At 41.0% G+C, this 14944-nt stretch overlaps 1 protein-coding gene across 1 annotated transcript in view; it reads right to left on the bottom strand.

Annotated features, from left to right (window-relative positions):
* CPVL (carboxypeptidase vitellogenic like) overlaps positions 1-14944 on the bottom strand; it is a 145331-nt gene that overhangs the window by 25010 nt on the left and 105377 nt on the right. Inside the window, exon 12 of the mRNA XM_004604050.2 lies at positions 8540-8722. Within this exon, the coding sequence (XP_004604107.2) occupies positions 8540-8722 (183 nt within the window). The remainder of the gene's footprint in view (positions 1-8539; positions 8723-14944) is intronic.

Raw genomic sequence — 14944 nt, 5'->3', positions numbered from 1 at the left:
GCTTGGGGAACATGGCTCCCCCTCTTAGTATTCTGCTGCTCCTTCGGGAGGCTGTCATTCCCGTAAGTGGACATTTTAGGGAACCATCCAGAGACAAGTCTACTTTGGTTTCGATTTTTAAATTAAGAGCTGTGGAGTTTGGCAGAGTGAGGTTTCTTTCTTGGCAGACACATACCCATGCTTCTGTTTTGTGTGTCTGATGCTGAAAAGCAAGTCCTCCCAGCAAAGGCGCATTTCTTTCCCTATCAGACACTTGACATTTGGACAGTTTCCTCAGCCCCAGACTCACAGAGAATGCCTTTGTGATGCTTTCCCCAGCCCTGACCACCCCCCTCTACACCACCCACATCCCTGCACAGAGACGAGAATGGAGGGAGGGCGGGAAAAGGAGCTATGCCAACATTTTAACATCACCTACATAAAATGAAGATCCCTTGCTGCATGGTAAAACACTAGCTATCACAAACATATGTGGGCCTGGCTGCTTTTGTTACCCTTTGCCTGGCAGCCAGAGAAGTGTCATTTCATCTCCAAATGTGTTTTGCATTCACCAGAGGAGTCAGCGGGCTGAGCGTGAGATTTGCTACAAGTTTCCGAGAGGCGGCCAATCCCTCTCCCCACCTCTGTGCCAATGCTGCCTGCAGCTCAATCTGCTCCTGAATGGGATGGCTTGTGCAGAGCTGAGCAGGACACATGTGGCGTGGCAGCCACCGGAACACTGCCCGGGCCGGTCCAGGAGACAGACAAGAACAGGTGGTGGAGGCAACGGGGCCTGGAGGAGCCTCCGAGTGTGCCTGGTGCGATTCTCATCAGAATGCAGGGCAGCAGACAGAGGATTAGAGACGTGTCCGCTGATCCCCGGCAGCTCAACATTCCTGTGGGCCCTTAATGGCCTGAACAGAATGATTCCAACTGTCCCCTCTGGCTTGATTTGGAACCTAATATTTACCGAGCTCTTGACTTTCACTCTTTATCGTTTCCCTTTTGCTACAGACCTGCTCATACAATGGTGCAGAGCACTAATACCAGTGAGCATGAAGAGTAGGCGCCTGCTCTAAGCTTAGTCGCATGAAATTGCAACCATCCTCAGACCACACCATAAATTGTTGTTCTTAAGGAACGGAAATGTGTGTCTCACACTTCTGGGGGCTGAAGTCCAAGCCTGAGGTGCTGGCTGATTGGGTTTCTGGCTGGCAGATGGCTGTGTTTCACTTCTTCACGTGCAGAGCCAGAGCAAGTGAGCCCTCTGGGCTGTCATTTTATAAGGACAATGACAACACAGAACAGGGCCCCTGTACTATGAGTTTATCTAACCTTAATTGCATCCTTATAGGTCCTTCTCTTCTAATAGTTTTATCACAGGTCAGGGCTTGAACACATGAATTTTTGGAGATAGAATTAGGTCAGTTTTTCCACTATCCTCTATTTCAAGATGAAATCAGGGTAAAGGAAGGTGAGATGCTTCTGAATGCAAATCAGGGGCCTCTGGACTCAGAAACTCACATTTTAAACCACTACAGTAGGTTGTCGCTGTATATATTATAGCTATACACATGTACCCACAGGTATAAACACATACAAACATAAAATGAAATATATAGAATTTGGGTTTTAGTAACGATTATTATTCCCGAACACACAATAATAGCAGTTGAGGTAACTCAACTTTAGTGACTAAAGCAAAATATTTGACTCAATGGAAAGATACTGGCAACAAGGAACTTTTTATCCTTATAAGAGTAAAGATCCCACTGAGGGTTTGAAGGGGTTTCATGCTGAGGCACAGATCAGTTGGGGAAAGAGGACTCCATGAATGCACGCAGGATTGAAACTTGTAGGGCTACCAAACTGTGACAAGAAGTCAGGACCTCTAGTTCACAGCTCAATCTACTGGCTGAAATTTGAAGAAGTTACAGAAGAAAAAAATCATCTCTCTCTCTCTCTCTCTCTCTCTCTCTCTCTCTCTCTCTCTCTCTCTCTCCCATCTTCTTTCTGTCCTCAATTGCATCCACACACAGTCCCACATGACATGGCCACTGCCAATTTTTCATCTTTATCTCCAACCTTTCCATTTCCTTTTTCATTCCCCAGACTTACAGACACATCCATGGCCCTTCCCTTCCACAGGAAGTTTGTTCCATCCATTGGTACAGCTACCCGGTCTCTGAGCAGCAGCCCTGGCCCATGTCTGTGCAGCTGCTTCACCTCCTCCTCCTCCTCCCCTGCGCTGAGGTCTCCTGGCTCCACTATCCGAAGGAACCCCTGCACCAGTGACTTCTTGTGAACTTTCACATCATCCAGTTTTATTTTCTGACATTATCTGAATTAATAACATATAATTGCTCATTTTCTACCTTCCTAACTTCTCTCACTTGAATAAAAGCTTCTCCATCAAAGAAACGTTCTCAAATTCAGTTTGTTGATGCTGTAGCAGTCAAGCCATCTGGTCAGTGAATGGGAAGTTGTAGTTAGAAATAAAAGAACATAAGTATTTCATTCCTAGAGGAATATTTCTTCAATTCTAGCCATAGGCAAAGTATTGTTCCACTATAATATGTTGCTGGAGGTTAAAATTAGAATCTCTAGAATATTGATAGTAAACTCTCCTTTGTTGTACCTAAGGAATGTCTAACAAGTATTTTTCAATGACCTAGAAATTTCCCCCTGAGTTTTTCCCTTATATTTAATCTAACATTCTCACTTCACTGACAGTGAAATATTAGAGGTTATGAATAGATACAGACAAACAGCAGACTCTGGGAGTAAACTTGTCACTTGTATCACTTGTCATCCCATTGATCTTCGATTGCTTGAGCGGGCGCCAGTAAAGTCTCCATTTGTCCCTGTCTCGTGCTAGTGCATCCCAATGATATCTGCTTGCTCCAGGCACACAAAGAGCCTCAAATTGTTCATTCAGGGATTTAACAAAGAAATCTGACCATCTAGTTGGTGGGCGGCCATGAGGTCTTCTGACGTCCCGTGGAATCCAGTCGGTAACAGCTCTGGTCCAGCGGTCGTCTCTGAATTGCATTACATGACTCGCCCATCTGATTTTTGATGCCTTGGCAAACGAGACAGCGTCCCTGATTCTTGACCATCGATGGAGGTCAGAACTCCGGATTCCTTCTCTCACTTGAGTGAGACATGATACTCCTAGCATAGCTCTTTCAATTCCTCTTTGGGATACCCTAATAGCATTCTCATCCTGTTTGTGTAGGGCCCAGGTCTCTGAGGCATATTTTAGTGCAGGAAGAATGGTGGAATCGAAAAGATGTACCCGGATTTGGAGGTTCTCCATCCTCTTAACCACTTCTTTGATGCTCTTGAAGCCATTCCACGCTGCTCTCTTCCTCCTGCGCAGTTCTGGCACCAAGTCATTCCTCATGTTGATTTCTCGACCCAGGTACACATAGCTGCTGCATTCGGAGATGTTCGTTCCACTGAGAGCAAACAGAGCTTCAGGGACCAGTTTGTTTTTCATGAACATCATCTTGTTGAGATTCAGCTGCAATCCGACCTTTCCACACTCATGGTCGAAGTCGGCCAGCATTTGTGCCGCTTGGCTAATGTTTGGTGTTATAAGAACGATGTCATCAGCGAAGCGGAGGTGGTGTAATTGCCAACTGTCTATCTTCACTCCCATTCCTTCCCATTCCAGTCATTGCATGATGTTCTCGAGGGTGGCACTGAAGAGTTTCAGTGAAATGGTATCACCCTGCCGCACCCCTCTCTTTACGTCAATGATCACTTTTTTGTAGAATGGTGAGATCCTGGTGGTGAATCTACAATACAGCTCGAGGAGGATTTTGATATACTGAGTTTGAATGCCCTGTTTGGCCAGGGCTTCCATGACCGCCTCAGTCTCTCTCAACAGAATCGAAGGCCTTCTTTAAGTCGATGAATGTTAGACAGAGCGGCATCTTGAACTCTTGCGAAACTTCAATGAGTTTGGTCACTGTGTGGGTATGGTCTATAGTGCTGAATCCCCTTTGGAACCCGGCTTGCTCGCATGGTTGTTCTTCATCTAGTGTTCTGCCTGTTCTATTCAGGATGACACAAGTGAACAACTTGTAGTCGACAGACAGCAGGCAGATAGGGCAATAGTTCCCGATGTTGTGGCTGTCTCCCTTCTTGTACAACAGAAAGGTCCTACTGGTTTTCCACTGAGATGGAACCTTGCATTCAGACATGTAGCATGTGAAGAGTCGAGCCAGTGTATTGATGAGTACTGGCGGCAGATTTTTCAGGTATTCAGGTCTGACCTTGTCCGGACCAGGTGCTGTATGCGTCTTTACCAACGAAATGGCATGTCGGATTTCAGAAGGGAGAACGTTGGGAATGACATATCCATCCTGTGGAATTTGGTACGTCGGCAGCTGGACATGGCTTTCAAAGAGATCTGAGTAGAAGTCGTGAATGATCCTCTCCATTGCCTTTCTGGAAGATGTGATAGATCCATTGGGACGTCGGAGGGCAGTTATCTTGGTCTTGTAGTTGGCGAAGGACAGGCGAGCATTGCGAATACTTTTCCTGGCTTCTGCTGCACTGGCCAACACTGCTGCTCTTCTCTCTTTGAGGTCTTCTTTTATTGCATCTCTGCACAGCTTTGTGAGCTCGGACATTAGTTTGTGGTTGCCTGAGGCTCACGCCAAACCATGTTGACGAATAGCTGAGAGTTTTTGAAGACAGGCATCTGTTTGTGGCTTTCTCACTCTCGGCGTTCTTTGCACAGTCTTGGAGGTGCTGAAACAGTCGACTGTATTCCTCATTGATGTTGTCAAGGACGGCATCTTCCCACATTGCTGCAATAGTGCCAAAGAGCTCCCAGTTGGTGGTCATTCTGGGAGCAAACTCTATAACATTTTAATTCCAATCCTATCATTAGATGACAGTGAACTGTTACCTTCTCAGAGTCTGTTTGATACTGCATACAATAGAAATTGTGCCATAGACAATACCACTTCTGGAAATACATCCAGAGGATGCATAAAACACAGCAGAAGTGACATCTGTATCTATATGTTCATTGCAGCACTGTTCACAATAGCCAAAATTCTGGAAAACAACCCAAGTTCTCTAGAACAGATGACTGGTTAAAGAAACTTTGGTACATCTACACAATGGAATACTATGCAGCTGTTGGGAAAGAGGAAGTCATGAAATTTTCTTATAAATGGATAGACATGGAGAGTATCATACTAAGTGAAATGAGTCAGAAAGAGAGGCACTTATTTGTGGATTATAGAACAATATCACATGAAGCTGACACCCAAGGACAGTAGATACAAGGGCAAGGAGGATTGTCTCATAGCTAGAAGCCTGCTTCATGAGCAAAGGGGAGAAGGCAGATGGAATAGAGAAGGGATCACTAAGAAAATGATGGCTAGAGGAATCAGTCCGGATGGGAGATGTGTGCCGAAAGTAGATGATGGACCAAACATGATGATCTCTAGTGTCTGTGTTGCAAACCATAATGGCCAAGAGTAGAGAGAGAGTATGGGGAATATTGTCTGCCACAGAGGCAGGGGGAGAGTGGGAAAGGCTGGGTATACTGGGGATATTGGTGGTGGGGAATGTGCACTGGTAGAGGGATGGGTGCCTGATCATTGTGTGATTGTAACCCAAACATTAAAGCTTGTAACTATCTCACAGTGATTCAATAACATTTTTTTAAAAAAGGAAATTATGCCATAGATTATCCAGAGGTCTTCTGATAAGATCCCTAAAGTAACTTTAATAATGTCTGGGCCCTTTTCATGCTTAAGAAGCAAAAATGATCTTTGTTATTTTTCACATCATGGCATATTTTTGACTGATTTACTAACTAGTAAATATGGATCACATTTTCAAACTAGTTAATATGGATCACAGAATTATTAGATACTGAACTAATCAAAAAATTTTCATCAGAAAAATTATATTTACAATAATAATAAACATAAAAAAGAAAAGTCTTAATTGACCAATAAGAAAAAATTTAGGAAAATTAATATATTGATCAATAGAATGTTACTGAAAGGGAAGCTAAGAATCTGTACTCTAACATTGAAAATAAGCATGATATAATATTAAACGACAGTTAGCAAGTGCTCCATTCTATTCTTACAAAAATAACTGTTGATTTTAGACTTCCTATTAAGGAAAACAGTACGAGCAGGACAAATAGCAGAACACATCCCTTTGCAAATACTAAAATATCTGCCAAGGCAGCCGGGCCATGAGTGTTTCATAATGCTCTTAGACAAAGATGCCACAAATTTAGTGTTTTCAACTGCATCAATTTCTCATCTCATAACCAGGAGATTGAACATTTGAAATAGTCTCATTGGCTAAAACTAAGAAGTAGGCAGCCCTCCGCTCCTTATGGAGCTCTTGAGGAGAATTTGTTTCTGTGCCTTTTTGGGGTTCAAGAGAAGTGCTTTTCAGTGGCTGTTCTGTGGATTGATGTCAACCGACAGAAATTTCCAGCTAGTCGTGAAAAATCTCCTGCTATTTCACATAGTGTTTTTCTACCCCTTAGTGCTGGTCCACAGGTGTACAGGCTCGGAACCCACTGCTATAGAGGAAACACACATGGCTTCTCCGGTGCTGGCATTTTCAATTCTTTCTCTGGGTTTGCCTCATCAGACTCTGTCTTTTCCTTCCAGGCATCTTGGTGACCACATTAGTCCTGCAAGCATAATCTAGAGGTACCTCCCCATCTCTGGGTGACATGACCAGCAAACTTGTTTCCACATAAAGCCTGGATTCCTTGTTTCCATAGGATATAATATATTCAGTTTCCAAAGTCTAGAAGGCCTCTTTTTTAAAAAAAATTTTTAAAATTATTGAATCATTGTGAGATTATTACAAACTTTCATATTTGGGTTACAATCACACAATGATCAAACACCAATCCCTCCACCAGTGCACATTCCTCACCACCAATATCCCAGGTATACCCCCCATTTCCCACCCTCCCCGTTTTTCTGCTTGCCATAGGGAGCCAGGCTTGCAAAGAGGAGAGCCACAATTTGAGTGAGTGTGACATTGTGGTTTTGACACATCAGAGATGAATAGATTATGGGGCCAGATTAAGTGACCAAATCAAACATAAAGAGCAAGTTGAGAGGCTGGAAACCTAAATAGAGTATTTCTCATTTTATGAGACCAGAATAACCCTGTTCCCAAAACTTAAAGAGGAAAGAGTGTAAGAAAGGGAAATTAGAGGTAAATTTCTTTCAGTAACACAAATACAGATATTCTAAACAAAACATTAGCAAGCAAATCCCAGGGATTAGCACCTTTTTGAGATAGATTAAACAAATACTCTGTTTTACTGCTTGTCAACAATATCATAAAACTCTCGGAGGCATAAGGTAAAGGAAAAAATAAGTTTAAGTACCAAAGAGAAAGAAGTAGAATTGTTACTCACAGATTATGATTATATATGTAGAAAATTCAAAAGAATTTACAAATGACTAGTATTAGTGAATTTAGTAATATTACTGCATGCAAAGTAAATATAAAAATCAATTGCACAGTTAGCCAATGAGACTTGTTCAAGTTGTATCATTAACAATAGCATAAACAACAACAACAAACAACTCTGCCAAGGGAATTGAGATTGTACCGCAATCACCTGGGTTTGATTCCCAGAACCACATAGTCACCTAAGCACTATTGGGTGTGGTGCTGGAGGCCCCCAGCACTGCTGGGGTGGTCCAGTCTCCCCAGCACTGCAAGGGCAGAGGACAGCATCATATCCTCAAGCTCTTGTGCTGAACGTAAGGCTCGGTTGTCTGAGAATCATTGGTGGGGTCCCCAAGCCTCCTAAGCACCATTTAGGGGATCCCCTTCCTCCACGAAAATACTCTTCAAAATACACTGGATTATGCAACAAAACTGGATTATGCCTCTATATCAAAAACTATAAAATGCAATAGAGAAAACCAAAGACAGATATTATGTGCATCGCTTTGAATATTGATTTGATAAAAGTATTGGCACATCCAGAGTACATATAAACTTTGAATATAATCCCAAACATAATCTCAGTTTTGGTTTTGTTTGTTTTTGACCCACATCTGATGGTGCTCAGGGCCTACTCATGGCTCTGTACTCAGGGATCACTCCTGGTGGTGCCCGGAGAACCAAATGTGATGCCCAGGATTGAACTGAGCTTAGTTGCAAGCAAGGCAAATGACTTATTCCTGTTCTATCTCTTTGGCCTTCTGTAGATATTTTCAGTATTGACAAATTGGGTTCAAAACTATAAAGGAAAATAAAAAGCCAAGAGAAACCATAATAATCTTGAAGAAACTCTAACTGCTGTTCTCTGTGGAAAGTGGACCATAGAAGACATGTTTTCAACTGCATCAATTTCTCATCTCATAACCAGGAGATTGGACATTTGAAATAGTGTCATTGGCTAAAACTAAGATGCAGGCAGGCGTCCATTCCTTATGGAGCTCTTGTGGAGAATTTGTTTGAGAAACCATATCAGTCTTTGGTTTCAAGCCTTGTCTCCCATTTCCATGTGTCACAAAGGGTCACCTACCTGACAGAAGTCACCCACTTGCCGCACATAACCAGCCACCTCATTATCAGTTTTAAAGATTTTCCAAACTTTCCTGCCCGCCATCTTGTACTTTTTGGCACCTTTCCAGTCCATGGTCAGCAGAGAGCGCTCTGTAAGGGGCGCTGCCACAATGACGTCCAGTTGCCCGTTGTAGATTAGTACCTGAAATGAAATGGGAACAGGGATTAGAGTAGGATTCCACAGGGGAAGCCAGTGTGCAGATGGGTGGGTGGGGGAAGGGAAGGGGAGACGTCTGTGTTTCTGGCATTTTCTGCCAGGCATCACACACACCAGCCTGAAGTAAACCCAGGGCTGGTTTCAACCATTTCCGTCCTTCCCAAAGCTATGTTATTTGTAGGAATCTGCAGAAAGGTCTCATGAGGATGGGGAAGCATTTGGGAAATACAGGTTTTAGCTGGATGCACAGACAGATAAAGAGGACTGTGGTTACATTTAGTAGAGCTCAGGAAGACTGTATACGTGGTCTTCAAATAGCCTGCATTCCACTAATTCTTTTTAGGCATCTCGGTAGCTGACAAAATGGAAATTCTCTTGATGTCTTTCATTCATATTTGCTCTCCCCTCCTACACACACTTCAGAAGTGAGTTATTGAGGAATGCAGACATACAAGTGTCTCAGGTGTGTAACTATATTTGTAAGAACACTTGCAGGATCTTCTGTTTTTGTTTTATTTATTTACTTTGTGTTTTGGGGTCACACCTGGCAGTGCTCCGGGCTTATTCCTGGCTTTGTGCTCAGAGATCACTCCTCTTGGCTGGGCTTGGGGAACCAGGGATTTAATTGGGCTTAGCCACATGGAAGACAGGTCTTACCTGTTGTACTATCTATTTGGCTCAGAGCCTCTTTTCTTAAATATGAAAGCCATTTATCATGGAGACAAGTTCCACCCCCCCTAAGTTGATGGATACTATAGGGAAAATAAGTTGATGGGGAAATAATTCTGCAATTCTAGGAGGTAATTCTTATCTCCTCTCCCAAGTTGATTTTCAATTTGCTTGGCAAAGAATTCAGATAATAATACAAAGTTGTAAAAATGCCACTTAGAATAAAATGTTAATTCTCTTTAGGAAGGCAGTGGTAAATTTCTAACACAAAGACTAAAATGTTACTTGGTTCCAGTAATCCTGATTTTTGAATCTTTGTGAAACAAGCCTACGAAAAAATTTTAATTATATACCTCTTTTAAATCTTATTATTAAGAGAAGTTTGAGCACAATCTAAAAGTTCCATAATTGATCAGAAGTAAGGTTATCAAAGTTACTAGAATTTTATGATATTGTAAAACCACTGAAAATATCTAGGAATTTTATACAGGTATTCATAAATGAGATTAGTTTATAGTTTTCTTCTCCTTTCTTGCCCTACCTGTAAAACCTGGGGGAGCTGCTCATCTTTTTCCTTACTAGGGAATCACTTTTTTTCTATAATTTGAGTATCTGGTTGTAGTCATGCATAAACTGCTTACCTTTTCAAAATAAATCAAAATATATGATTGAGTTGTAAAGTCATGTACAGAATGCTTATCATATCATGCTAAAGATAAAAGTCTTTTAAAGATAATATATATATTTTTAATGTGTGAACACCCACTCATCACATTTATGAACTGAACTGGAAAAGGATCCTGCACAGCATTTTAACTATTTTTTTAATTTAGTTTTAATTGAGTCACTATGAGATACACAGTTACAGCTATTCATGATTGGGTTTAAGTCATACAATTTTTTTATACATGTGATCAATGTATAAAATGTACACTATTAATATTTCAAAAATGGATATCGCCGATTAATTTAGGTGGCAACATTTTGAATCACTTGCCCCATTTGTTTTCTATTCTTCATAGGCTATTTTTTTTACACCTCATATGATATTAATTCTCACAAGGTAAACCAACACAAAGATTTTCCTTAACTCCCTCCATGCCACCTTTGATCTATTTCGAGGCTCTGGGTTGGCCCCAGGGAAGACCTTTGGTTGACTCCTTCAATTGGATATAAAATATGTCACTTGCATATGTTTCCCTCTTTGCCTTCCTGCTATAGGCTTCTTAAAAGGCTTACACATAATTAAAAAGCCAAGGACTTTTACACACTCTAAATCCTCAAGCAGCAGTGGGCCAGGCTCAGCCCGAGATGAAAGAGCCTGGGCCTCTGCTGCAGGAACACGGGATCTTTCATGTTTCTCAGTCCCGCTCTCACCACCTCCACCCTGCTCAACAGAAACCCGAAGGGAAAAGACCTGATCGATTTAAAGTCTCTTAAAAAAAAAACAAACCTCAACCCAAATACAAAATTTGCATTGTTTATAGAGAGAAATTGTCTCAAAGACTTTGAGGCCTTATGGGCCAAACAAAACTCCTACAGCTGTTTTGCTGAGAGTATGGAAACAATTATATATGATCTGTACCAGTGAACAAGGCTTATATACTTTACCATTCTAGGAAGACCTGATTATAGCTGATTAACAGAGATAATCATCTATAAAGTAATTCCACGTCTAGAATTCAGTGAAAAGATCTGATTAGCAAGCAAATGCACATTGGTATCTCGTTATCCCCCACTCCCACCGCACTGTGGCCACTACACAAAACAAAGTTTGCATCTTTGTGAGCCTCTTGTTGCTATCTTACTAGCACCAGTGGATTTAAAATTGCTTTGAATTTTTCATTTTTTAACGGTGACAGTAAAATACACAGAATACAGCAAAAGTTGGCTTGTACATAAAGCATTATAGTGCAATTTGTTGAACACAATTGAAATGAAGCCATCTCTGAGATGTTTCCTTTGTTATTCAAGATTCATTATAAATAGCACTAATTATCTGGAATGAGGTAATAAAGAACAATAAAGAACTGAGCTGCATAATTTTGGGCATGCTCTATACGGAAAGCCTGTTTTGGAGTCAAATGGAACTCTTTCCTTTGCAAATTGAGGAAAATACCTTTGACTTCTAAGTCAAATACAATAAAAAACGAAAAGAAGTCAGATTCATAACTGTTTTCCAAGCAGTTATTTAAGACTGCCAGCATCAAATATAGGAAATTCAGAGCTTTTATTTTAATTCAAATATCACATTTACTCTCATTTTCCCCCATGGGGATGTTCAGGTGTTTCTACAGCTGGGTGAGGAAGTGAAATATCCCAGGACCCAGTGACAGTGGGGAGCATAGGTGTATATGCTGAGAGTAAGAGAGTTCAGAACAAGACCTCAACAGACTGGCCAATCTTGCAGAATCTGCACATTTCTCCCACTTCTTTTCAGGAGGGTGACCAGTTGTCCCTGTTTGCCCTGGCTTGAGGAGTTTCCCAGGATGCAAGATTTTCCATGCTAAAACTAGGACAGTCTGGGGCAAACCTCCCCCTGAGAACTGATGGTATTTTAAGCAACAAGGTCTAAGGACAGAGTAAAAATGAATGCAGCTTTAAGTGACACTTTTACGGTCAGTATGGACTTGAACAAAATACCAAAACACAGGGCTGTTTGGAACTGGTTTCCAGCAACCCTGAACACCCAGTTTCCTCATTTTCCTTTCAGATCAGGTCACAACTGAGGAGAAAAGGCATTCTTTTAAAAACATTTTCTTCTATCTTATTACTTAGATGGACTAGTACACTAAAACAGATGATCAAGCAAACACATGGGGACAAGACCTTACTTAAAGAAACAAAACACTGATTCCACTGATTTGCTCTCTATAATTTTAAGAGCATGGTTTAAACTTCAAAGAGCAATACTTCAGAATACTAATAACTAAGTAGTTAAAGGTCCAGTGATTTGCTTTAATGTCACTAGTTTTTATTTTTATTTTTGAGAAATGTGATTATAGTGCTCTTTGTAGTGAAAAAGCTAAAATAATAATAAGAGGTTGGACACCTCAGTTTAGCAAAACACGTGTCTTTATTGAAGAATAATTTGTGCTAATGCAACTATTACCAGCTTTCAAACACTCATGACATCTATCTAGGTAATAAGTCTAGCTTTAATTAATAAATGATAGTAAAATTTTACTCTAGAATTCAAGAGTTTATAACAATGGCATCAGGTGATTTAAATGGCAAGCATCTTTTTTTCCTTGATGCTGTCAAAAAGCAGAGATGAGAAAAACATTTTTGTTATGTCCTTTACTTTCTTTACTTTTCAAAGTGCACATATGACTTAAGTATCAAATTGTTTCAGGAGAAGCATGAAATACCCAGTCCCAGCTAATTGTTAAGGATATTCTGACATAATGACAGATAATTCCTAGATCCAAGACTTCTAACCTCTTGCCTAAAACTCCTTAAGCTCAGTTCCTGCAGATCAACAAGCATTCATTGACTCACCAAAGCTAGATGCAATCAAAACCCCTGGAACCCAAGAATTGGCTGAGTCTGGCAGGGAGTTCACATCTTCAGTTCAGAAACAATTGTAGCCTGTGTGTCCAACTCTGATGACACCTCTCAGTCACTTCGCACTTTGCTTCAGTGAATGATGATATGTGGAAAGGCATCATCAGCTGGTGGCAGATGCCTTACTTCTGCTACAGGGAGTCATTAAGTAGCATAGAATAGTACCAACCCCTTGAGCAGAGACTCATTAAGTTCTCTTTTCAGACCTTGCAGTGCCTGGCACCTACAGAACTCCCTGACACTGTAAAAAGGGATGTTAAAATTGACAGATGGGACTTCATCTTGAACCTAAGACTCCATCTTAACTAAACATTCACTTTAAAGTATTTGCTAATGGGCAAGAAAGAACCAATGACCAACTAAACGTTACTTTCTCTAAAAATCTGTGCAAGGCTGTTATTTTTCTTTTCCTTTCCTTTCTGGTAACCAAAGCCATTCTGACTAAAAGCTAATAAAATCAAAGAAATGTAATCTATAACTAATCCTAGGTTTTAGAATTTTGTTATTTCTTCATTCTCCAATGTTTCTTTCAAACTTCCTTCAGCAAAGACACCATGGGACATGATTTAGACTGATATTCCAGTCTGTCCTCCCAGAGCTGCAAGTCTGAGATTCCATGTAAATGCCCTTCTGCTGAGGGCATTCCCTTTCCCTAGTGGGCACCATCACTCACAGTGTTCTGCCCCCTCTGTAGAAGATGAACACATGACCCAAATGAAGCCACACAAATGTTCTCTCCTAAGAATCTGAATTGTGGGCAGAATGACACAGAAATCTCCAATATGATGTATCCAAATTTTACTAGCTGGGTTTCCAGAATTTTCTCTGATCCTAATTTTTCCTTATTCTAGTTCTTCAGTTTCTTTTTCTCATGGATTCTGTGACTAATCATATCTTCCAAATAATTCCTTTCATACTTTAATCATATCTAATTATAGCTTTTAACTAATTCCTTTCATGACCAGTAGTGTTTTTGTTGATAACATCCAATGGTCTAGACTGGTAAGATAGTACAGTGGGTAGGGTGCTTGCCTTACTCCTGGATTACCAGAGTTCAATCCCTGGTACCCCACATGGTCCCCAAGCCTGACCAGCAGTGATCTCTGAGTGCAGAGCCAGGAGTAAGTATGCCCTAAGTACTGCCAATCGTGGCCCCCAAATATATATATATGTGTGTGTATATACATATACATATATATATATAATGATGAAATCTAAATGCATACACCAATGACCTAGTACTATACATAGCTCATGGTAAGAAATTCCCTCATGAGTTCCAGGCCCTGTTTTGCACATAAAATATTAGGTTAAGACCTGCACCTCATTGCTGTGAGAAATTATGAGGTAACGTGCACAGATCTGGAAGGCTCAATGAGAGTTAGTCCCTCCTCCCCTCAAGCCAGTTGATAATTTTAAATGACTTGGGAAACTCAACAAAGTTCTAAAATAAACTTTTAGAATATGTGATGATCTTTTTATGTCAACGACATGGTTGCTAATCTTACTCTCTCAGACAAAGGCCTAGAGTGGAAAGAAATCCAGCCAGGATAAACCTGAACTCTCTCTATATTCAAATGCCTAAAATAACATGCCTTTTGCTACTGATTTTACACACACTGGGCATCTCAGCCGTCTTTTCTTGGTAGCTAGAGCCATGAGCTCATAAATTACTCCCTTAAAAAGAACTTCAGTCGTGAACATGGGATTCAAGCATGCTGTGAGTTTTCCCATACTTGAATGCTTGAGATGCATGGCAGAGGCCAGCTTTGAAATAATAGATCTCTCGCATTTTTTGCTTATGTTGTAGGAATTGTGCTAAAGCATTTCAAGCCCATGATTTCATTAACACCCCCAGAAGGCAGGTGTTTTTATTCTAATCCCATTTTTGGTGCCTGAAGACAGAGGGGCAGGGAAGTGAGCCAACTGGCAACTGAGATTCAAGTTCAGATGGGCCTGAATCCTAAGCCT

Source organism: Sorex araneus, chromosome 1, assembly GCF_027595985.1.
Source record: "Sorex araneus isolate mSorAra2 chromosome 1, mSorAra2.pri, whole genome shotgun sequence".
Classification (NCBI taxonomy): domain Eukaryota; kingdom Metazoa; phylum Chordata; class Mammalia; order Eulipotyphla; family Soricidae; genus Sorex; species Sorex araneus.
Note: the sequence above shows the minus strand (reverse complement) of the source record. Positions and strands in the feature narration are given on the sequence as shown.